Here is a 25,632-nt window from a genome sequence, read left to right as displayed (position 1 = left end):
TAAGGTTAGCTTATTTCATCAAAATATTACAGGAATGAGTAGTAAGGTAGAAGGGCTTCTTGTCAGGAAAATTTAAAGGTCTGAAAAAAATAATAATGTGCCTGTGTAAGCATGTTACATAAGTTACATGTAAAAGATTACACCATTTCAGCCTACCCCATGCAGAAATAACATAGGAAAAGGAGGAGTTGCTACATACATTAAGACAGAACACATGTTCAAAAACATTGAGATAAGTAGATTTTGTAGTGATCAGCTCACACAAGTGTGTGCTTGTGAATTAAAGCTGACAAAAGTTCACTTTTAATTGCAGCTGTATGTAGATCCCCACTGGGAAAATTCGAATTATTTATGAGGAATCTGTATTCCTAATTGTGCTGTCTATCACACACACAAAGCAGTTAAACAATGGAAAATCCAGAATGGCATATAAAAATATTATGAAAAGGATATTTGCTACTCACCATATAGAGGAGAAGCTGAGTCGCAGATAGACACAACAAAAAGACTGTTGGTAAGTGAGCTTTTGGCAAACAAGGCATTCTTCGAAAGTAAAGCTCATTTTCCGAAAGTCTTTTCGTTATGCCTATCTGCGACTCAGCATCTCTGCTACATGGTGAGTAGCAACTGTCCTTTCCATAATATTGTTGCAGAGCAAGCAATTAAAATGCTCTCTCTGACCATGATGCACAGTTAGCTAGGATAAACAACATATGCGTTACAGTATGGATACTTCTCAGTGGAAATCAGCTAGGATAAGTAACGACTCCAGGGCAAATGTGTTTATAGTTTACAGGAGATGACATGGGATGTAATATGTAATAAGCAAATGCAAACATAAAATTAAATCTATTCCATGATAAATCCATATAATTGGAAACAGCTTTCCACAGAAGCTAATCAGAAAGGGCACTAAACAGCCATGTAAAAAAATAATGGATCAATAGAGAGATTAAAGTATCTCGTGAAAGGAAAAGGAAAATGTATCTTTTGGCAAGGAGAAGTAGGGATCCTGCAGTAGTTGCACACTACAAAAACAATTAAAAATTAGTTAGAGAGGGTATAAGGTCAGAAATCAGTACTTCTGACAACAAACTTAAGGCTATATGAAATGTAGTGAAGTGCCAGGACAACCAGCCACAGAACAAGACATCACTATTGAACTGAATGGAAGGGGTATAAATGATGAATCACAGGTAGCAAATGTATTTAATACTCAATTCTCAAGTATAGTAGAAAGCATAGGGACAAACAGTTAAAGAGCAAAATAACAGCAACATGTTGAAAATGTAACTTTCATAAAATCCAATCATGTGAATGTACGAGGGTTATTCCAAAAGTAAGGTCCGATCGGTCGCGAAATGGAAACGACTATGAAAATCCGATAAAGCTTTGCACAGATGTGTTGGGTAGTGTCTCTAGTATAACCCCAGTTAGCATCATGTCGCTCTTCTCATTTCTGAGCTCGCAGTGAGTGCGTAAAGATGTCTAGAAAATAGTGTCTGCCGCCAAGTACGAGGGCCTGGTGAGAAATTTCGCCTGAAGCTATGCAGCCAACATTACATAACTGTCGTGCTGTTTCGTCTTCACGACAATTCTCAGCCGCATTCTGCAGGGGCAATGAAGATGCTTCTGCATCGTTTTCAAATGGAAATGTGAGATTACCCACAATACAGTCCGCAATTGTCTCCCCCTGAGTTTCATCTCTGGTCACATGAACCGCTGTCTTTGAAGACAACATTTTGACACAGACAACGAGGTGTAGGCCAGCGTGGAGAATTGGCGGAAAGCACTGGCGGCTGCCTTCTATGATGAGGCTATTGAAAAGTTGGTACAACGCTATGACAAAAGTCTAAGTCAGAACGGCGACTACGTAGAGAAGTAGCTGAAAGGTGTAGCTAATTGTTACAAGTAAAACATTTCTGATGTTCACTGTGGTTTCAATTTGGCAATCAATCGGACCTTACTTTTGGAATAACCCTCGTATTACCAATTACACATTCTCTCAATAATAAAAGCTCATCTGGTTTTGATGATATTTTCAATAGAGTGTTAAAATTTTCTTCCCATGTAATAAGCCTAGTTCTTTCTGAAACATGTAATGCATCACTAACTCAAGGCATTTTTCCAGAGAAACTGAAATATGCCATTTTTAAAGTCCTCTTTAAAAAAAGTGATAAGGGAGATGTCAGTAACTTCTGACCTATTTCACTGCTGTCATTCTCCAAAATTTTTGAGATGATGATGTCTTCTAAAGTAGTATCTCACCTTAGCAACAATAGTATCCTTAGCAAATCACATTTTTGGGTTTCAGAGGGGTTGCTCTACTGAGACTGCCATTTACACGTTTACTCACCAGGTTTTATGAGCATTAAATAATAAAATAGTGCCAGTTAGTATTTTCTGTGACCCCTCTAAGGCATTTGACTGTGTGAATCACCGTATTCTCCTAGATAAATTAACATTTTGTGGGATTTATGGTGCAGGCAACCAATGGATAATGTCATATCTAACCAAAAGAACGCTCTTGTACATAGTAATTCAAGCAAGACAGTCCAGGGACATAATTCTGACCAGGGAGGAACAACATACGGAATTCCTCAAGGTTCAGCCATAGGACCGCAACTGTTCCTTATATATGTAAATAGTCTTCTATCTAGTATACAGGGTGGTCCATTGATAGTGACTGGGCCAAATATCTCACGAAATAAGCATCAAATGAAAAAACTACAAAGAACGAAACTCGTCTAGCTTGAAGGGGGAAACCAGATGGCGCTATGGTAGGCCCGCTAGATGGCGCTGCCATAGGTCAAACGGATATCAACTGCGTTTTTTAAAATACGAACCCCCATTTTTTATTACATATTCGTGTAATACGTAAAGAAATATGAATGTTGTAGTTGGACCACTTTTTTCGCTTTGTGATAGATGGTGCTGTAATAGTCACAAACGTATAAGTACGTGGTATCACGTAACATTCCGCCAGTGCGGACGGTATTTGCTTCGTGATACATTAATGTATGGTGCGGCATTATGGGAGGAAGGGTAATTGGCCCCCATTTTATCGATGGCAATCTAAATGATTCAATGTATGCTGATTTCCTATGTAATGTTCTACTGATGTTACTACAAGATCTTTCACGGCATGACAGAATCCTGATGTACTTCCAACATGATGGATGTCCGGCACATAGCTCGCGTGCGGTTGAAGCGGTATTGAATAGCCTATTTCATGACAGGTGGATTGGTCGTCGAAGCACCGCACCAGGCCCGCACGTTCACCGGATCTAATGTCCCTGGATTTCTTTCTGCGGGGAAAGTTGAAGGATATTTGCTATCGTGATCCACCGACAACGCCTGACAACATGCGTCAGCTCATTGTCAATGCATGTACGAACATTACGGAAGGGGAACTACTCGCTGTTGAGAGGAATGTCGTTACACGTATTGCCAAATGCATTGAGGTTGACGGACATCAATTTGAGCATTTATTGCATTAATGTGGTATTTACAGGTAATCACGCCATAACAGCATGCACTCTCAGAAATGATAAGTTCATAAAGATACATGTATCACATTGGAACAACCGAAATAAAATATTCAAACGTACCTACGTTCTATATTTTAATTTAAGAAACCTATCTGTTACCAACTGTTTGTCTAAAATTGTGAGCTATATGTTTGTGACTATTATAGTGCCATCTATCACAAAGCGGAAAAAGTGGTCCCACTAAAATATTCATATTTCTTTACGTACTACAAGAATATGTAATAAAAAATGGGGTTTCCTATTTAAAAAAAAAAACGCAGTTGATATCCATTTGACCTATGGCAGCGCCATCTATCGAGCCAACCATAGAACCACGTGGTTCCCCCTTCAAGCTAGACAAGTTTCGTTCTTTGTAGTTCTTTCGTTTGACACTTATTTCATGAGATATTTGGCTCGGCCACTATCAATGGACCACCCTGTATAACAATCACAATTAGTTCTTTTTGCAGATGACTCTGGCATCTTATTCAATCCAAACATATGTACAGAAACAGAAGAAATGGTAAACAAAGTTATTAAAAGTATCATTGACTGCTTTTCTGTGAGTGGTCTCATCTTCAATATTAAAAAGATGCAGCATAATCAGTTCTGCACATCTAGAGGTACTACATCTACATCTACATCCATACTCCGCAAACCACCTGACGGTGTGTGGCGTATTGTTCGTGGAAAGAAGAATTGTCGGTATGCCTCTGTGTGGGCTCTAATCTGTCTGATTTTATCCTCATGGTCTCTTCGCAAGATATACGTAGGAGGGAGCAATATACTGCTTGACTTCTCGGTGAAGGCATGTTCTCGAAACTTCAACAAAAGCCCGTACCGAGCTACTGAGCATCTCTCCTGCAGAGTCTTCCACTGGAGTTTATCTATCATCTCCGTAACACTTTCGCGATTACTAAATGACCCTGTAACGAAGCGTGCTGCTCTCCGTTGGATCTTCTCTATCTCTTCTATCAACCCCATCTGGCACGGATCCCACACCGCTGAGCAGCATTCAAGCAGTAGGTGAACAAGTGTACTGTAACCTACTTCCTTTGTTTTCGGATTGCATTTCCCTAGGATTCTTCCAATGAATCTCAGTCTGTATTCGCAGCACATTACACTTGTCTACATTGAGATTCAATTGCCGTTCCCTGCACCATGCGTCAATTCGCTGCAGATCCTCCTGCATTTCAGTACAATTTTCCATTGTTACAACCTCTCGATATACCACAGCATCGTCCGCAAAAAGCCTCAGTGAACTTCCGAAGTCATCCACAAGGTCATTTATGTATATTGTGAATAGCAACGATCCTACGACACTCCCCTGCGGCACACCTGAAATCACTCTTACTTCAGAAGACTTCTCTCCATTGAGAATGACATGCTGTGTTCTGTTATCTAGGAACTCTTCAATCCAATCACATAATTGGTCTGATAGTCATATGCTCTTACTTTGTTCATTAAACGACTGTGGGGAACTGTATCGATCGCCATGCGGATGTCAAGAAACATGGCATCTACCTGGGAACCCGTGTGTATGGCCCTCTGAATCTCGTGGACGAATAGCGCGAGCTGGGTTTCACACAATCGTCTTTTTCGAAACCCATGCTGATTCCTACAGAGTAGATTTCTAGTCTCCAGAAAAGTCATTATACTCGAACATAATACATGTTCCAAAATTCTACAACTGATAGACGTTAGAGATATAGGTCTATAGTTCTGCACATCTGTTCGACGTCCCGAAACGGGGCTGACATGTGCCCTTTTCCAATCATTTGGAACGCTATGCTCTTCTAGAGACCTATGGTACACTGCTGCAAGAAGGGGGGCAAGTTCCTTCGCGTACTCTGTGTAAAATCGAACTGGTATCTCATCAGGTCCAGCGGCCTTTCCTCTTTAGAGCGATTTTAATTGTTTCTCTCTTCCTCTGTCATCTATTTTGATATCTACCATTTTGTCATCTGTGTGACAATCTAGAGAAGGAACATCAATAATAAGTGTAACGCAAGGTGATGAAATCATAAATAGAATGTAAACTTCAAAATCTTAAGGATCCATATTGATGAAAATCTTTTAGAACTCCTAAAACAACTTAGTTCAGCCACATTTGCACTTAGAATCGATGCAAATCTTGGGGAGAGACATATCAGTAAGTTGACACTTTTTCATGTTTTCATTCAATAATGCCATATGGAGTAATATTCTGGGGTAACTTATCTTCTCCACTGCACAAAAACGTGCTGTGAGCATAATATGTGGTGCTCACCCATGATCGTCTTGTAAACATCTGTTTAAAGAGTCCGACATTCTGACTACTGCTTCAAACTGTATGTATTCCCTCATGAAGTATGTTGTAAATAATCCATTACAGTTCAAAAGGAACAATGAGGTACATAATTAAAATACCAGAAGGAAAAATGGCATTCATTACTCCACATTAAGGTTGTCTAAAGCACAAAAGATGGTGCACAATGCTACAACAAAACTTTTTGATGACTTACAATTCTGCAACAAGAATTTTTGATGACTTACCCAGTGATGTAAAATGTCTAACAGACAACAAAATAGAAATGATAACAAACTGCGAAAGATTGCCCTTCACAACTCCTATTCTGTAAAAGAATTTCTGTTACTGTAATGTGTAGAAGATGGTGGGTAGGAATTACTAACTCACAGCCCTCCATCTTTTTTCTTTTTGTAAAATAGAGAGAGAGAGAAAATTAAGGAAAAAAACCTTAGAAATGTTCAGAATGTAACCGTATGCACAAATTAATTTACAGTCATTCTGATACATCGTGCTAAATGATCCATGGAACATAACTAACTAACTTTATCAGATTTAGGTGCATTCTCTAGCTGTTCCACAGGTCCGCTCTCTGACATCAGTCTAAAAAAATTATTAACTGATAACAGAGGTCAACGTTTTAAATAGTATCCTGAATTTTGGTCTAAACTTTTCCAGTAGTGAGAACTCAGCTTCAGGAGGGAGCATATTAAACGTACTTATTCCTGCTACAGGAAAGCTGTCATGTTTTGGATAACTGACAATTTTAGAACATTGTAAAGTGGTTTTCATGCCTGATATTAAAGGCTTCCTAGTTTTCTTTATGTAATTAAAGGAATTTAAGACGAGATGTGGAGGTGGCCTTGCCTGCAACTATTGAGCATGCAGGGTGCAGTCATCTGCAAGTTGTGGCTCAAGTTGGCACCTGTCACATGGTTTCTGAAGGCATCCTCGATTCATATAGGTGGCTGGTGGGAGTGCTTAAGACTAGTGGCCTCACTCATGAGATGCAAGCAGCTCTCGCAGTTTGCAGCATTGTTGCCAGAGTTCATCGGGGTCCTTTTGTTTGGAGCTGAGTAGACGGTCTCAACCAAAGGATTTGTCAACTCTGTGATGTCACTTAATTCCAAAAATAGGCTTAGAGAAATTATTGGCAGAATTTAAGGAGATGGTAAATTGTGGTCTAAAGAATTATGTGCCTAATAAATGGATTAAGGATTGGAAAGACCCACCATGGTTTAATAATGAGATTTGGAAACTACTGAGGAAACTGAGGCTGTTGCACTCTTGGTTCAAAAAATAACATGCAAATGACAACAAGCGAAGGTTAGTAGAGATTCGTGCATTTGTGAAAAAAATCTATGCCCAAAGCATACAGTTACCACCACCATCATACCTCAGAAAAAGATATGGCGAAGAACCTGAGAAAATTCTGGTCATATGTAAAATCACTACATGGGTTCATGTCACTTGTTGACGAGTCTGGTGTGGCACTTGAAAATAGCGAAACGAAAGCCGAAGTTTTAAATTTCATGTTCAAGAAACTGTTCACGCAGGAGAATTGTACAACCATACCGTCCTGTGACCAACGAACAGACATGGATGACATAGTAATAGTTGAGTGCCCATAAGCCCCAACACACACACGACATAGTAATAAGCATCCCCATCTGTCCGCAGATGGGGACGAAACTTTGGGTTTTGAGGTGAAATCCATTTTACCACGACATAATAGCCTGGAACATTTTATTAACTGTGACATTTCCAGCTGTGAAAGTTCACGTTTTACAATAACAGTCTCTCTTGTAGAGAAGGAACTGAAGGAGTTGAAAACAAATAAGTCACCAGTTCCGGATGGAACCCATTTCAATTTTTCAAAGAGTACTCTATGGCATTGGCCCCTTACTTAGTTTGCACTTATTGTGAATCTTTCACCCAGTGCAAAGATCCAAGCAACTGGAAAAAAGTGCGAGTGACTTCTCCAAGGGCAAAATACTGGACCCACAAAATTACAGACCAATATCCCTAACATTGTTTTGCTGCAGACTCCTGGAACATAATTTCAGTTTGAATATAATAAATTTTCAGAAGTGACCCAGAAAAGTGTGACAGGGCCACTGTTGTTCTCTATATACATAAATGATTTGGCGGACAGGGTGGGCAGCAGTCTGCAGTTGTTTGCTGATGATGCTGTGATGTGCAATAAGATGTCATCGTTGAGTGACTGTTGGAGGATACAAGGTGACATAGAAAAAATTTCTAGTTCGTGTGATGAATGGCAACTAGCTCTCAATATTGAAAAAGGCAAGTTAATGCAGCGGAGTAGGTAAAACCAACCCACAATGTTCAAATACAGCATTAGTAGTGTCCTGCTTGACTCAGTCACGCCGTTTAAATATCTGGGAGTAATATTGCAAAGAAGCAATATGAAATGGAACGGGCATGTGAGGATTGTAGTAAGAAAGGTTAATGGTTGACTTCGGTTTATTGGGAGACTCCTTGGAAAGTGTGGTTCTGCTGTAAAGGAGACAGCATGTGGGACGCTAGTGTGACCTACTCTTCAGTACTTCTTGAGTGTTTGGGATCTGTACCAGATCATATTAATGGAAGACACACAGAAACTCAGAGGCAGGCTGATAGACTTGTTACTGTAGGTTCAAACACTACACAAGTGTGACAGAGATTCTTTAGGAACTCAAACAGGAATTCTGAAGGGAATGCGACATTCTTTTCGAGGAACACTATTGAGAAAATTTAGAGAGCCGGTATTTGCAGCTGACTGCAGAAAACTTCTATTGCCTCCAACATACATTTTGTGCAAGGACAGTAAATATAAGATACGAGAAATTAGGACTCATACGGAGACATATAGATAGTCTTTTTTTTTCTCATTCTATTTACAAGTGGAGCAGGAAAGGAAATGACTAGCAGTGGTATTGGGTACCATACTCCGTAAGATGAATTGCAAAGTATTGATATAGATATAGATATTGACCGAAGATGCACTACTCCCAGCTGGATGAAGATAATGTCTGTAACAGTCCAGTTTCTAATTTTTTGTTAATAATTAAAATTATGTGTCACTGCCCTCTACAGAAGTAGTAGGACATTCTTGCTGCCTAACACAAAACCTTCAAATCGACTAGATAATAAAGTTGTGTCATATGCAATCAAACATATCTGCTCATTGCAGCACAAGTCATGTAGAATATTAGGAATAGGAGAGGCCTAAAAGTGGTTCCCTTAGGTTGCTATATTCTAGCATCTGTTTGCATGACACTTGTATAGATACAATCTGTTGCCAGTTTTCTAAATTTGTCAGGGCAACACCACTAGCATCATAGCACTTCAGCTTTCTTAAAAAGGTTTAATGTGATATGCAGTCAGATGTACGTAAGTCAGTAAATGTTATTGATATAGGTTCTTGCTCTTCATCTATTTTCATACCAGAGCAGACACTCCCATATCAATGGGCTTCCCTTTCTGAAATCTATGTTGTATAATCTGTGACATGTCATCTTCAAAATAATTGAGAAATTGATTTTTCAGTACAAATTCTATTACTTTGGCCACTGCAGAAGCTGTTGGTATTCCCCCCCTCCCCCCCTTCTCTCTCTCTCTCTCTCTCTCTCTCTCTCTCTCTCTCTCTCTCTCTCTCTCTCTCTACAAATTTCTCCCCCCCCCCCCCTCTCTCTCTCTCTCTTTCTCTCAGTATGGTGTAGTCTCACTGCGTGGGAAATCAACAGAGGAAAAAGCGTATGTTTATTGTAGTGGTGGGTGGTTTTGCAAGTTCAAAAATAATTTTCTTGTCATTGATATCTGCATATGCTGAAGGCTTGTAATCTTTCATAATGTGTATAATTAATCCACTGTGATCTGGAATCATCAGTTAAATTGTCTCTCAATATTAACTGTTTCTTATACATGCACTTTCAAATCACCACACACAGTTTTTTTGCTCCATCCATGTCAATAATAAAGGTGGTTCCAGTTCAGGATATAGAGTTTCCAAGACCATCATCTGAGCTTGGGTACACCGAAATGAAAATTTAATCTACATTTAGTTACTCCAAAGCAGCCAAGTGTAAATCTAAATAGACACAATACTTCTGTTAGGCAGTTTTCCTAATGCTTGGCATGGCTTTGACGTAATCATCTTTCTGGTGTTGGAAGCTCTTTTCTGTGTTTGTGAATTAATAAATTTAATTCGCTGATATGAATATTGAAAATATTGGTAGCATACACAGCCACACCACCATGGAGAGCCGATTGTCAGGACCAAGCATCCAACATGAGAGGATGATCAATGTGGCTTCATTTCCCAAACAAGTAATAGAAAAAAAGACACCTTCCCCACCCCCCCCCCCCCCCCCCCCCCCCTCTCAGGCTTTGATTTGTTGTTCTGGCTATGAATATGTATCAATGGAAGTAATCAATGTTTAAAAAATATTATAATTGGTTACATAAAATTCAATAGATAAAAAAGTCTATCCAGTTGGCTATAAATACAGGTACATAATTTAGTACCATCACCCACTTTATACACATGTTTTTCACTGCATTTTTCCCATGTATATTACAGTATCAGACTGCTGGCTGAATAAGTGTCACAGGTGAATTCTCTCACCTGACAGCTGAAGAAGGTTTTGTGAACTGTGTAGACTAATCTATGGCATATGTAAATGGTAGTTGCTACTAATTAGTCTCTCTTATTTCAGGAGGTTATAATGGGTGGCACATACAGCAAAAAATCTGATGTGTGGTCGCTTGGGTGTATTGTTTATGAACTTTGTTCCCTCAGGCCGCCTTTCAAGGGTTCAAATATCAAACACTTAGCTCAGAAAATCATTGCAGGAAGGTATGTACCTAAATGATAAAGTAATAATACATACTACTAATAATTATTGTGAGGGAAACAGACTTTTAGCTTGATGTCCCTGCTTTTGCATTAACTGCGCTCACACATAGTTTCATGTTCAGAACATAGTTTCATGTAGTCTTACTCAGAATTAAAGTGAAAAGTTAGTACTAGATGTATAACAGATGACAGGGAAAGGTATCAAAGCCAACTGGGGGAGGTTCTCCCTTTCACAACCTCCCACCTCACCCAAAACATTCATTCATTTATTTATTTTGTCCACTTAGTGTTACATCTTGTAATTTCACATTTTCGGTCATTTCCCGTGTACTTTCAAATCTCTTAGACATCATTAAAAGAAAGGCGTTTTTCGTTGCGACTGAATCTTCTCACGAAATTCCAATCACCAACTTTCTCCTCCAAATGCAAAAATATTTTGTTGACACCGACCTACGTAGGGCGGAACGATCACCACAATAAAATAGGGAAATCAGAGCCCATATGGAAAGATATAGGTGTTCATTCTTTCTGCGCGCGCTATACAAGATTAGAATAATAGAGAATTGTGAAGGTGGTTCGATGAACCCTCTGCCAGGCACTTAAATGTGATTTGCAGAGTATCCAAGTAGATGTAGATGTAGATGTTGACACAGCTACTCCCAATGTTTTGCTTTCCTTTGTCAGAATATTTATTGATTTGTCATCTTTTGGCTGAAGTAATTTTTTGTCCCCTTCTGGGTTTGACCATTTTCCAAAATTTTTTTTGTACTGTGGAGTGACTGGAGAAGAACATATTAAATAGCACCTACTATGTGCAATGTTGAAGATCATCTGGGCACGATACTTGCATAGTCTCTTAACTGTGCTTCACATGGTGTACACGCACTGGGAAATATGGGAAAAAACGGGGAATTTTTTCATCTGAGAGAAAATCGAGAAAACCCAGGAATTTTTCAGAATTCTGTGGATTTACATTGTTGTAGTTTTCAGTTAAATTTTTGTAATTCTGACTGATAAGGATTTACCCTAACAAAGAATTTTACTTTATCCCGCTACTATAGAGTAATACTGCAGCAATGAAACATAACTGAAAGAATAACAATAAAATAAAAAAAAATTAATTGCCAAGGAAATGTACCATTTTCAACAACAAACTGACTGCCAACAGTAAAATGTGTCAAATGCTTTAAGATGAAGACTATGCAATACCTCACAACTACAAACTACTTTCGATGAGCTTGACCTCACAACTGTTTACATTAGGTTCGTTTGAGCAGTTGCCAGTGAGCTCTCCCTCATGGGCAGAGCTGAAGTTACGTATGAGCGGCACCTTCTCCCACTTTCAGCCACTTGAAGTGTGGCTGTTAGCTGTACAGGCAGTAGCAGCAAGCAGCCAGATGTTACCCAGAAAAATTTTTCTGCCATGCTCAAGCTGGCAGATTCATGCATGCACAGAGCAGTCTCAATTGTAGGGGTACAGAGGGATAACCTCCACATGACCCATGTTTATGTTTTGTGAATTTGCTGTCTTCTCTTTGTTTACAGCTCTCATGTCAAATGAAAACAAAATGGATTTCTGTGGGCAGGAGCTATCAATTGAATCAAAATATATTCACATAATTACCTGCATGAACCATGGACCTTGCCATTTGTGGGGTGGCTTGCTTGCCTCAGTGATACAGATAGCCGAACCATATGTGCGACCACATCGGAAGGGTATCTGTTGAGAGGCCAGACAAACATGTGGTTCCTGAAGAGCTGCAGCACACTTTTCAGTATTTGCAGGGGCAACAATCTGCATGATTAACTGATCTGGCTTTCGAACATAAACCAAAAACTACCTTGCTGTGCTGGTACTGCAGATGGCCGAAAGTAAGGGGAAACTACAGCCATAATTTTTCCTGAGGACATGCAGCTTTACTATATGGTTAAATGATGATGGCATCCTCCTGGGTAAAATATTCCAGAGGTAAAATAGTCCCCTATGCGGATCTCCAGGTGGGAACTACTCAGGAGAATGTTGTCATCAGGAGAAACAAAACTGGCTTTCTTTGAATTGCAGCATGGAATGTTAGATCCCTTAATCTGGTAGGTAGATTAGAAAATTTAAAAAAGGAAATGAATAGATTGAAGTTAGATGTAATGCAGGAGTTGTTTAATTACGAATAAGAAAATAGGAATGCGGGTAAGCTACTCTGAACAGCATAGTGAATGCATTATGTAGCCAATATAGATACGAAACCCACTCCCATCACAGTAGTACAAGTCTGCATGCCAACTAGGCTCTGCAGATGCTGAAGTGATTGAAGAAATGTATGTTAAAATAATAGAAGTTATTCAGATAGTTAAGGCATACGAAAATTTAATTGTGATGGGGGACTGGAATTCAATAGTAGGAAAAGAAAGAGAAGGAAAAATAGTAGGTGAATATGGACTGGGGAAAAGGAATGAAAGAGGAATGTGCCTAATAGAGTTTTTCACAGATCATAACGTAATCATCACTAACACTTGGTGCTGGATTCATGAAAGAAGGTTGAATACATGGAAGAGATGTGGAGACATCGAAAGGTTTCAGATTTATTATATAATTGTAAGACAGAGATTTTGGAACCAGATTTCAAATTTTAAGGCATGACCACAATTTATTGGTTATGAACTGTAGATTAAAACTAAAGAAACTGCAAAAAGGTAGAAAATTAAGGAGATCAGATCTGTATAAGCTGAAAGAACAAGAGGTTGTCGAGGAAGTATTAGGAAGATGAATGGGTAGCTTTGAGAGATAAAATAGTGAAGGCAGCAGGGGATAAAATAGAAAAAATGATAATGCCTAGTAGAAATCCTTGGGTGACACGAGTTATTGAAATTAAAGATGAGAGTAGAAATATAAAAATGCAGCAAATGAAGCTGGCGGAAGGAAATACAATCGTCAAAAAAGAGTTAGGATTTAGACGCATATTTCACTAGGGGAAAGATAGATACGGCCTACAGAAAATTAAAGAGGCTTTTGAAGAAACGAGGAGGAGTAGTATGAATATCAAGATCTCAGGCAGAAAACCACTCCTAAGCAAGGAAGGGAAAGCTGAAAGGTGGAAGGGATGTATAGAGGGTCTATACAAGGAAGGTGAACTTCAAGGCAAAATTATAGAAATGGGAGAGGATATAGATGAAGATTAGATGAGGGACATGATAGTGCAAGAAGAATTTGACAGAGCATTGAAAGACCTAAGTGAAGAAATGGCTCCAGGAGTAGACAATATTCTGTCAGACCTACTGGTAGCTTTGGGAAAGCAGTCCATAACAAAACTGTTACATCTGGTGTGCAAGGCAGGTGAAATACCCTCAGACTTCAAGAAGAGTGTAGTATCCAAATTCCAAAGAAAGCAGGTGCTGACAGGTGTCAAGATTAGCAAACTATTAGTTTAATAAGTCATAGTTGCAAAATACTAATATGGATTCTTTACAGAAGAATGGAACTACTAGTACAAGCCGAGTTTGGGGAAGATCAGTTAGGGTTCCGGAGAAATGTAGGAATACACAAAGCAATACTGACCCTATGACTTATCTTAGAAGATAAGAAAAGGCAAACTTACATTTATAACTTTTGTAGACTAGAGGATGCTTTTGACAATGTTGCCTTGAATATTCTCTTTGAAATTCTGAAGGTAACAGAGGTAAAATACAGGGACTGAAAGGCTGTTTAGAACTTCTACAGAAACCAGACGGCAGTTATAAGAATCGAGGGCATGGCAGGGAAGCAGTCGTTAAGAAGGGAGTGAAACAGGTTTGTAGCCTATCCCCGATGTTATTCAATCAACAAGCCACAAAGAAAACCAAAGAAAAATTTATAGTAATAATTTAAAGTTCAGGGAGAAGAAATAAAAACTTTGAGGTTTGCCAATAACATTGTAATTCTGTGAGAGACAGCAAAGGACTTGCAAGAGCAGTTGAATGGAATGTAGAGTGTCTTCAAAGGTGGATATAAGATGAATATAAAAAAGCAAAACAATAATAATGAAATGTAGATGAATTAAATCAGGCTAAGCTGAGGGAAGTAGATTAGGAAACGAGACACTTAAAGTAATAGATGAGTTTTGCTATTTGGACAGTAAAACAACTGATGATGGCCGAAGTAGAGAGGATGTAAAATGTAGACTAACAATGGCAAGAAAATTATTTCTCAAGAAGAGAAATTTGTGAACATTGAGTATAGAGTTAAGTGTTAGAAAGTCTTTTCTAAAAGTATTTGCTCGGAACATAGTCATGTATGGAAGTGAAACATGGATGATAAACAGTTTACATGAGAAGAGAATAGAAGCTTTTGAAATATGATGCTACAGAAGAAGGCTGAATAGTAGATGGGTAGATCACATAACAAATGATGAGTACTGAATAGAACTGGGGAGAAAAGAAATTTGGTTGCACAACCTGACTAGAAGAAAGATTTCTTTGATAGGATACATTCTAAGACATTGAGGGCTCACCAACTTAGTGTGGGTGGTGAAAATCGTTTAGCAGTAGACCAAGAGACGAATACCTTAAGCAGATTCAGAAGTACGTAGGTTGCACTAGTTATTCAGAGATGAAGAGGCTTGCACAGGATACAGTAGCAAAGAGAGCCCCATCAAACCAGTCTTCAGATTGATGACCACACCAACAACAACAATTACAAAAGACAAATATGTTATTAGTTGCAGTTTTATGATTTTGTTTTATTTTCAAGTTATTGGCAATCAAGCTTTAATTGCCTTGCAGAACAATGATGTTATTTTTGTCAGTTTGCTAAAGAACCAGCCACAGAGGAGAGAGGGCTTTGATTACCTATCATCATGACTTGAAATGAGACACATCCTAAGGTACTACCCACCCACCTAAAGTGGTGTTCTGTCACCCACCAAACCTCCACGACATCCTAATCCATCCCTATGCCACTCCCAGTCCCACCCCCTTGCCACAAGTATCACCATGTAGAAGATCCAGATGCAGGACGCAACAGATAGGTGGTGCTCAATGGGAGTGTGGATTGACCACGATGCATACCGAGACAGTCTGTGCAGTTGCGATAACGCTGTGTTCCGGATGGCGCAATGGTTACCACACCTGCGTCGTAAGCAGGGGATCTCTGGTTCGAATCTCGTTCTGGTACACATTTTGGTTTGTCGCCGCTGATTGTGAGTAATGTCCCACTGCAGCTGATAGTAGTGATCTGCCTTCAATTTACAAATACTATATGTTGCTGTCTTTTACTTGTGCCTGTCTGCATATTGACATGTCTTTTTTACAGTAAGAAGCAATCTGTCTTTTTCCTACATTATTGACAATCCTACCTGGAGTTTCCATTGTTTGAAATTTGGCTTTTAATATTCTTTTCTGTAAAGACAGTCAGTTTATTTGAAATGAAGTGCTTCAACAACACTATTGGCTGGTTCAACTGTTTGCTGACTTGAAAGTGCACATTTTCATTTTCTGGCATTATATCGTAAGAAAGAACCAAACACGAGATAATGCAGCACTGGTTCTCCAAGGAAATTGGCATCTTGAAAACCACACTGAAAAGCTAATACCAAGTAGGTACCTACTTCAGTATGAATTTGGACATATGAGTGTGCACTTTAAGCCAAATTGTGCATTTCAGTATGGTTTACGAAATTCTGATGCTCTTGGCATATTCTCTGATGTCCTGTTCCTTTTATGTCATATAGTAAGCACTCTTAATGCTGTATACTTACGAACATACGTAAATGTTCACTTGAAGGTGAAGCAGGCAAATTTGGTCAGTGGTAATGAATAAAATGTTTTGTTTCAAATATACTGAAAGCCTCAGCAGAATTTTACAAATCTGCCATCCACGAAACATAATGTTTTTCAACTACAAGACATGTCTCAACACTTGTCTGGTACCTCCACTAGACTTGACTTTACACTGTGTGTTATCATTGCAACTCCCCACAAGGCTTTATATTTACTTCTGAAGTTGAATAAAAACTGCCAGTTATACGGTCTCTTGGCTCCACAGATAATTGTGTTAATTTTTTATACAGTTCGAAAAAGTCATCAAAAACTTATTGTCCTTAGTTCTGATGTATACAAACATCTGTTTTGGTGGCTTTTTTTCCAAGAAATTTGTATTCCTTCTTAGTAGTTTTTTGCAGTGCTGTGTGGATGTAAACCTGACTGGAAGTGCTACATAACAGCATTGCAGACTACGAATAAAAAAAAAAAAAAATTAAAAAAAATCTATGATAAAGTCACCAGATAGCAACATATTTGGCTATAGTAGTAGAGTCTAGTTCTGAAATGAATATTATGCCAAGGACTGCTTTCTTATTTTGCATTCCTTATCTGGATAGGAAATGATGAAACAATTGTCGTAAGTACAATGATCCTGTATGTCCCCTCCGAACAACATGCTGCTGTGCTGCACATGTCATATGATGCCCCTGTACATATGAAATTCCAAACAGAAATGCGATGAAAGGCATTAATGAGCAGAGTACATCATCGTAGCTACACAAGCGCAGTAACCCATGTTTTGTGGTGCTCTCTGGCAACTACTCAAACACACCTACTTCTAACAGGTCAAGGGAAATATTGTGACTGGCAGTTTGAGAAGTGTTACTTTCAAAGTAAATTTCCTTTTATGAAAGATGAATTTTGTTATCCGTGAAAATGTACACTAAATTTCTTAAATCACTGAGCATTTGATTCTCATTCAAATCTTAGTATCCTGAGGACCAGCCACACTGAAAAATTTGGATCTGAGAAGACCAGCCATTTATGCCATTGTTTATAATCTTACTGGCACATTTGTGTTTGTAAAGAGCAACACACAAAAAAGACCAATATTATATGTGAAAGCTTAGCTTATCATGTAGGTATACTATATGTGTATTAATTTAAACCATAAGTTTTTCACTTAACAGTGATGTTTGCCACTGGCTGACTACATCATATGTCCTGTGCTTTGAATATCTGTTGTCATTAGCTGGTGAGATCCTGTGACATGAACTATGATTAGCTGACAAAAGCAAAAGTAAAACTTTCACCATTCAAAGGAATGGTAAATTTTACAGCTCTGAGGAAAAGTATACTGTCACTTAACACAGAAAAAGCATATTTTCGTCTGGGAAAAAGTGTATTTTTAACCAGAAAACCCAGGAATTTTTGTTTATTGTCCACATATACACCGTGACTTCAGAGCAACGTCTTAGCCATTCTTGCATAGTGATGTTCTTATGTACCCTTTTGGTTGACCCACTGATAACATAGGGCCACACTGCTGATTCTTGAGCTGCTAGTTGCCCATGCATGACAAAGAAAAAGATGCCCATTGTCCTGGGGCATCAGGACTCCTAGCAATAGACATTGTGCCACATAGCCTTTGCTACGACTGGGTGGCACCTGCGGAGAGAGCCCACGATTGGAGTAGGTGCCATCAGGGAAGGTGTTTCGCACATGAAACATATTAAATTACACTAAAACAATTGCTGTTGTGATCCGGCCATTTCTTCAGACAGTAATAGAAATTTCAATGTGGACAGTTATAATCATACCCTGGCTATCCCATGGGAATTGGCACAAGCCAGATGTCTAGAACCAAAACAATTTATCCAATACCTAGTACGTACTCAAGTTGCTGGGGGTGCATTTAATGTGACAAAGCCATTACTTTTTGTGGAACATATTCAAGAAATTTGGAGAAGCTGAGTCATTGGGAAAAATGTGCAGTGGATTGCTATTGAGTCTTCCCTGCTGCACAGTCTACAGCTCTTCAGGCAGACAAAAGTATGTGACGTACCAGCAACCATTATTCCACACACTTCTTTAAATATTGTCCAAAGAATCATCGCCTTACTCTTCAAACAGACATGGAGCTGTAAACAAGTTCAAGCAGCAAAGTGTACATTTTGTCCTGTGCATCCAGAAAGGTTCCAGAGATAACTGAACAGATACAGATGCCTTTATCGTAGCTTTTGAAGGGAATGTCCTCCTGTAAAAAAATTGAAGCACAGGCGCACAGATAAGACATGAAACATTTCGTCCCATCACCCATGAAGCGCTTCCTCTTCCATCATTTACTAGTGTCTGGGTACCATCTCAGGACCGCTCATCCTGGAAACTCACAGATCAGAGGCCCGATGCCAGTCAATGGCAGAAGGAAGCACAGCCTGTGGGTCCCAGGGTTGCTCACTCTTCATCTGTCCCCACGCTCGTTGCAGTTAGGCCCTTGCAAGAATCACAGCCACCAAAGGCTGTGGTGGTGGTGGAGGAGGAGGAGGAGGAGGAGAAGAAGAAGAAGAAGAAGAAGAAGAATTGGGACAAGGTTACTCCATTGGCCCCAGAGGCACTAGATCTCCCCATTCTGTTGGATTGTGAATCAATGCTCGTTGATGTGATTCCATTCCCATCAGTAACAGACAGTGATCATCCACCCTTCACACCTAAATTGACACCCATAACATAAATATTCAGTGGAACTGTAATGAATATTACTGTCACCTGCCACAACTACAACACTATATTTCATCTTCTCCTGCAATTTGTTTTGGTCTACAAGAAATATACTTCATCGATTACCATTTCCCAAAGCTCTGTGGTTGTCATGCATTCTGTGATCCTGGGCTGGGCCTGAAAGGGTATCTGGAGGGTTTTGTACATTGGTTCACACAGATGTCAGAGAGTGGATTCCCCTTTGTATTATGCTGGAAGTAATAACAGTGCAGATGCAAATGCAGGATCACCATTCACAATGTTTATTCACTTCTTGCAGGCCACTTACTTAAGGTGAGTTGACCACCTTAGCTCAGTAGTACCCCCCCCCCCCTCCCCCACCCCCTGCTCCCTTTTCTCCTACTTGAGGACATCAATGCTTACCAGTCCCTATGGAGGGGGGGGGGGGGTTATAACTTCATCTGGTAGGGGCCTTCTAACTAACCAGTTTCTTACCAATCGTGATCTGTGCCTCCTCAATGATGGCACTCCTACCCACCTTAGGGTTGCCCAAGGCGCCTTCTGAGCTATAGATCTCTTCCCTCAATCTCGTGGATTCAGTACATTGGTCACTAAATGACAATCTTTGTGACAGTACCACTTTCCAATTGTCCTGTCACTTCATTGACACCGCCAGATGGACCGACTACCATGTTGTTTGCATCAAAGAACTAATTGACAAATGTATGCCTCTGCTGTTACCTTTGATCCTCTCTGTCAGATAGCATCAACGAGGTTGTGAGAGATCTCTCCAATGCTATGGCTCACGCCGCTGGAACTGACATTCCCCATTCTACAGGTCCCCTTCATCGCCGCCATGGACTGAAGACATTGTAATAGCTGTTCAGGATTGCTGAAGAGTCCTGCATGTTTCAAGCGACGTCCTTCACAGAACAACCTTATCACCTTTAACCAGTTTTGTCGTAATGCTCACTGTCTAGCACTGTGTCTCCTCCCTGGAAATGTACGCCTCTTCATTCCAGGTGTGGGCCATCCTTCCTGGGCTTCTGGGGCTGCCAAAGATCCACAACTGCATTGGGCCTCTTCCTTTGAGTGGTCTCTGTATGAACATGTTGGCTCTTGACTAACACCTCACAATCCACTTTCCAACAATGTCAGTGTCTGCTTCTTATGCGGCTGCCTTCTGGATGCATAAGTGACATATTGAAGACAGCCCCCTCTCCTTTGTCCCTGTGCATGCCAAATTATATAATGAACCAGTCACTGTCCGGACAGCGAACTGCTTCAGGCTCTTGCCTCACCTCATGATATAACCCCGGGCACTGACGGCGTTTCCATTCGGATGATACATTATCTGACTGTTACTCAATGGCTCTATGTCCTTGGCCTTAAGCGTATTTGGCTCATAGTATCCTCATTCCAATCCTTAATCAGGACAATAACTCAACATCCATTGACAGTTACTGGCCAATTAGGTTCACCAATGTGCTCTGCAGACTGCTTGAAAGGATAGTTGCCCAGAGTTATGTTGAGTACTTAAACCTTATGACCTTTTGCTTCCCTGTCAGTGTGGATACTGGGAGGGACAATCAGAGACATCTGGTATGGTTGGAAACAGCAATCCAACAGGCTTTTTTTAAATGCCAACACGTCATTGCAGTCTTTTTTTATCTATGTAAGGCATACACCCCCACCTGCTGCTATCACATTTTACTTAGTCATCCATCTTGATTTGTCAATTTTTATGCCACTTGTTGTTCCAGGTTAGAGTTGATACTTCATTCAGCTCTCCAGTAGTACAAGCGTAGGGTATACTGTAGGGCTCCGTGTGAGTTTTACACTCGTTCTCATTGCCATCAATGGCTAGTGACCTTGGTCAGACCTCTGGTCTCCCACACACTCAGCATTGATGCATTTGTATTTGATATTGCTTCCACTTTGTAGCCATAGCTGGATGCCATCACTGAAACACCATCCGAAGCCCCTTTGCTTGGACATTTTCCCATGATTTCCAGTTCTCTCTTGCAAAAACACAGGTCATGCATTTTTGTCATCATACCGTGGTCTGTCCCGACGCAGAATTCTTCTTGGGCATGCAGCTCTTGGACATTGTTGCACAGTCCTGATATTGGGGACTCCTCCTTGACAATAAGCTGACTTGGCTGCCCCATGCTTGTCAACTAAAGACTGACTTATTGCAAAAACTTAACACTCTCTGCTTCTTGCACACAACTCTTGGGATTGGTCCAGTCTTGCTTGGATTATTTTTGACAAGTTTATGGCTCTGCGGCACCTTCAGTATCGAAATTGTTAGACCCAATGCATCACTGTGGGGTTTAGCTCGCCACTGGCTCTTCCAAACTAGTCCCACAAGCAGTTTCTTGACGAAGTGGGGATCTTGCCTCTTCAGTTTCAATTGTACCAACTCTTAGTGACCTATGCAATTGCTGTTTGACAATTTCATGATTGCCCAATATATTATGTTATTTCTGCATAAGAGGAACATTGACCCCCTCAACTGCCCCCCTCCCCCACCTCCCATCTCCCTAGGTGGAAGTACCGATCATAATGTGCCTTAAAGCCCTCTGCAAGAAGCTCCGCCTACCCTTCTTAGAAAGTACTCCCCTAATTTTTTTTCACACATGGCCCTTTGGCCAGTACCTGGGACACAAATCAGAACCAGTCTATTTAGAGGACCTAAGGTGTATCACCCGCATGACCTTTCATCATGCCGGCTGGTGTGGCCGAGCGGTTCTAGGCGCTTCAGTCTGGAACCGCGCTACCGCTACGGTCGCAGGTTCGAATCCTGCCTCGGGCATGGATGTGTGTGATGTCCTTAGGTTAGTTAGGTTTAAGTAGTTCTAAGTTCTAGGGGACTGATGACCTCAGAAGTTAAGTCCCATAGTGCTCAGAGCCATTTGAACCATTTTTGAACCTTTCATCATCTGTTCCTTTCAGTCCTTCAGGAGCATCAGGGTGCTACTGTCTAGTACACTGTCAGCCCTAAAACCATGGATAGTCTGGGATATATTTTTGCTCCTCCCGCATGTCAGTAACACCTCTAGTTGCTGGGAACATGCAGTGTTTTTACAGTGGAGCTGATGGACATTAACACAGCCCTCCATTTTATTAAATGGCCCTCTGTTGACTGCATTTCAGTATTTAGTGGCTCAATTAGCAGTCTGTAGGCTATTGACCATTGTTACATTTGTTACTCTGTGATCCCTGCTATTCACCACCTTCTCTCTTAACTTAATCATGCAGCCTGCTCAGTTGTTTTTTTCTGGGCCCTGAGTCATGTGGGTATCCTGGAAAATGAACTAGCAGACCATTTGGACAGAGAAGCGACTACTTGCCCCCCCCGTTCGCTTTGACAATCCTGTGCCCTCTAATAGGGTTTTGCGATATTGAGAAGACCGCTGCTGCATGGTGCTCCTCCTTCCTATCCTCCCAGAAAGAATCCAGCACTATGTGTCACTTCTGCATTGGTCATAATAGAGTAACCCATAGTTCAATTTTATGTGATGAGTCACCCCTGCATTGTGCTTGTGGAGCCTAACTGACAGTTGCCTATATCCTGGTTGAATGCCACCTCCTCCTGGCTCTCCATGTTAAGTGTGGTCTTCTGAATCTATGCCTCTTCTCTTCGCAGACAACTTTTGGACGATTGAGCTGGTTCTCCTTTTTCTCTGTGATAGTGGTTTTTATTCTCAGATATAATGTTTTAAACTACCGCAGTGGCAGGGTGGTTGGGGTTGCCATCATCTCGTACCCTCGACCATGCCTCCTTTGTCTGCTACCTCTGCCACCCTCCTTTACTCTGTTTTAAGTGCTTTTAGATAGTTTGCCTCTCTTTCTGCTGCAACCTGTTCCCCATTTTAGGAATATCACTCTGTCGATTAGTAGGTGTCATCATCCTATGTAATGTTTTGCATATGATGGATTGGGGATGGCATGGTTGGGGGCGTGCCTGCCCTCTTTGCATACAGAGCCCTGGAACATGCCCATATATGGCCTTAACTATTTCTCTCATTTTGTTTTATTTATGATGATCCAACTGAGGGCCATTACATTTTTACACTTTTTTTCTTTTACTGTTCTTGATCTCCAGAGTAGAAGATATTCTTTACTCTGTTGCTGTCTTCGCCCTTAATCAGGTGGACGGAGAGGGAGGGGGAGGGGGGGGGGCTAGATATGGGAGGGTTTTCTCTTGACACGACTGAGCCCTGCGAATCCACTTGTCTGCTCTAACCTATGTACCGATCCACTTCATGTACTTTTACTTCTCTGTAAATTGTTTTTTCAGCTCTGGAATTGGCTTCAGAGTCTGACTTTTACATATTTTCCTCATCCAAGAACATTGCTGGTGGACATCGCTCCTTCTGGATGAACGAGTCTTGGCCGAGGGATTGATGAGCAGTCTCTTACCGCAAATCAATCAACCAACCTGGCCAAGTTTACTAGGCACGTATTTGATGAAAAATTTGCTTGATTGGTATCAAAGAAAGAACATATAAATTATGTTTAACAGTGAATGAAAAATCCTGGCTTAAAAGCAAAATCGTAGATTTGTTACAAACATTTATTTAAGCAAATGATTTTGTAGCAGACACACTCTGAGGCAACTGCTGTCCGGTGGTGTTAAGCCAGACCAGATATTTGAGACTGTTCCCATGCTGAATTACATATAACTTTAGCAACAGTGTCAGTAGAATAGGTGAAGGATCTTCTTTGCAGTATTTATTCTGAACAACCCATAAATCTTTTGTACCTAGAGCACTTCATAAACCACCCACAATGAAAGAGAATAATATTAATAAAAGCCCACATACTATGGTCAGTAAAGTTTGTAATTTTGTTAAGAGATGACGCTACATTTGAAAAACTGTCAACTTTGTAGGCCTGGATCATAGGATTGGAGGATGACCTTAATCTCTGTTATGCCAGTATCAGAGTGAGCTCGCTGATGCCACATTGTAGACATGTAAGAGTGCGGTCATCGTCCCCCCTCCCCACCCCCCTCCAGCTGTCAGTTAACATTCCCTCCTTCCTCCCTTCAGGCACTGCACATGATTAAACCACCAACCCCAGTCGACCTACACTGTCAGTCAAATGTAGGCAGCAAGGGCAATTCAGCCGTGCATGTTCATGTGTATTCTGTAGTTCTGACTACTCAAGGTGAACTGTTATATTTACTACTCCCATTATGTATATTATTACTTCTCATGCAGCTTTACAATGAACACTGCTATTTGCCGTGTAAAAAGACAACCCCGTGATCAGGCCATGAAGACCAAGTGATAATCACCGAGCTGCCCTGTAGGTAACAAAATGAATTCATTCCTGAATTTAAGTATTCAAATAATTTGTAGAAAGTGTGGCTAGTTTGGAATGTCTTTAATTTTTTTTAACTAGTTGGGATGCATAATTATTTGCTTTATGTTACATTGGAGTTCACTAAATTCCTTTACATCAGAGTACATAACTTCACTCTAAACCCTAGACAAGAAGGCAGTGTCAACATGAAAATAATTTAAACATAAAAATCTTGTGACTGTGTACATTTTAGTTTAACAGAAACTGTTTCTATTGTCAGCAACAAAAACTATTAAAGAGTAAATGTATAGAGGAAAATGAGCGTAAGGATTTCAAAGCTTTGTTCAGTAAAGTATTTATAAATCTAATTGATAAAACAGGTTGCAAATGAGAACTATTTAGCAACAGTTGGGTTACGTAATTTAAATGTAGCTTTGAAGCATAAATCATTGACAATTGTCATATATATCTGTCTTTTTGTGAAGTATATGATTATTTTGACCATTTCTGTTGACAAGAGAGCAAGTCTGCTGAAGTTCATAAAGCACTTTTATTGCAAGAGTCCAGATCAGAGGTTTATCCTGTAAAGATAGGAGAGCATACAATTTAAAAGGCACAAACTATAAAATTGAATATACACTATGTGATCAAAAGTATCTGGACACCCCCAAAAACATACGTTTTTCATATTAGGTGCATTGTGCTGCCACCTACTGCCAGGTACTCCATATCAGCAACCTCAGTAGTCATTAGACATCATGAGAGAGCAGAATGGGGTGCTCTGCGGAACTCACGGACTTTGAACGTGGTCAGGTGATTGGGTGTCACTAGTGTCATACGTCTGTATGTGAGATTTCCACACTCCTAAACATCCCTAGGTCCACTGTTTCTGATGTGATAGTGAAGTGGAAATGTGAAGGGAGACATACAGTACAAAATCGTACTGGCTGACCCCGTCTGTTGACTGAAAGAGACCGCTGACAGTTAAAGATGATTGTAATGTGTAATAGGCAGACATCTATCTAGACTATCAGACAGGAATTCCATAGTGCATCAGGATCCACTGCAAGTACTATGACAGTTAGGCAGGAGGTGAGAAAACTTGGATTTCATTGTTGAGCAGCTGCTCATAAGCCACAAATCACGGTCGTAAATGCCAAATGATGCTTCGCTTGGTGTAAGGAGCGTAAACA

The 25,632-nt window shown here is 40.3% G+C and overlaps 2 protein-coding genes across 3 annotated transcripts in view; one reads left to right on the top strand and one right to left on the bottom strand.

The window, feature by feature from the left end:
• LOC126480780 (mitochondrial DNA helicase) overlaps positions 1 to 25,632 on the bottom strand; it is a 177,642-nt gene that overhangs the window by 117,052 nt on the left and 34,958 nt on the right. The window lies entirely within an intron of this gene.
• Positions 1 to 25,632, top strand: part of LOC126480781 (serine/threonine-protein kinase Nek2-like) — a 65,730-nt gene that overhangs the window by 24,292 nt on the left and 15,806 nt on the right. For both annotated transcript variants that reach the window (XM_050104088.1, XM_050104089.1), the window contains one exon: positions 10,536 to 10,675. In XM_050104088.1, coding sequence (XP_049960045.1) covers positions 10,536 to 10,675 — 140 coding nt within the window. The remainder of the gene's footprint in view (positions 1 to 10,535; positions 10,676 to 25,632) is intronic.

The sequence above is a fragment of the Schistocerca serialis genome, chromosome 5 (genome assembly GCF_023864345.2).
Source record: "Schistocerca serialis cubense isolate TAMUIC-IGC-003099 chromosome 5, iqSchSeri2.2, whole genome shotgun sequence".
In the NCBI taxonomy this organism is placed as follows: domain Eukaryota; kingdom Metazoa; phylum Arthropoda; class Insecta; order Orthoptera; family Acrididae; genus Schistocerca; species Schistocerca serialis.
This window is presented reverse-complemented; position numbering and strand designations above follow the sequence as displayed.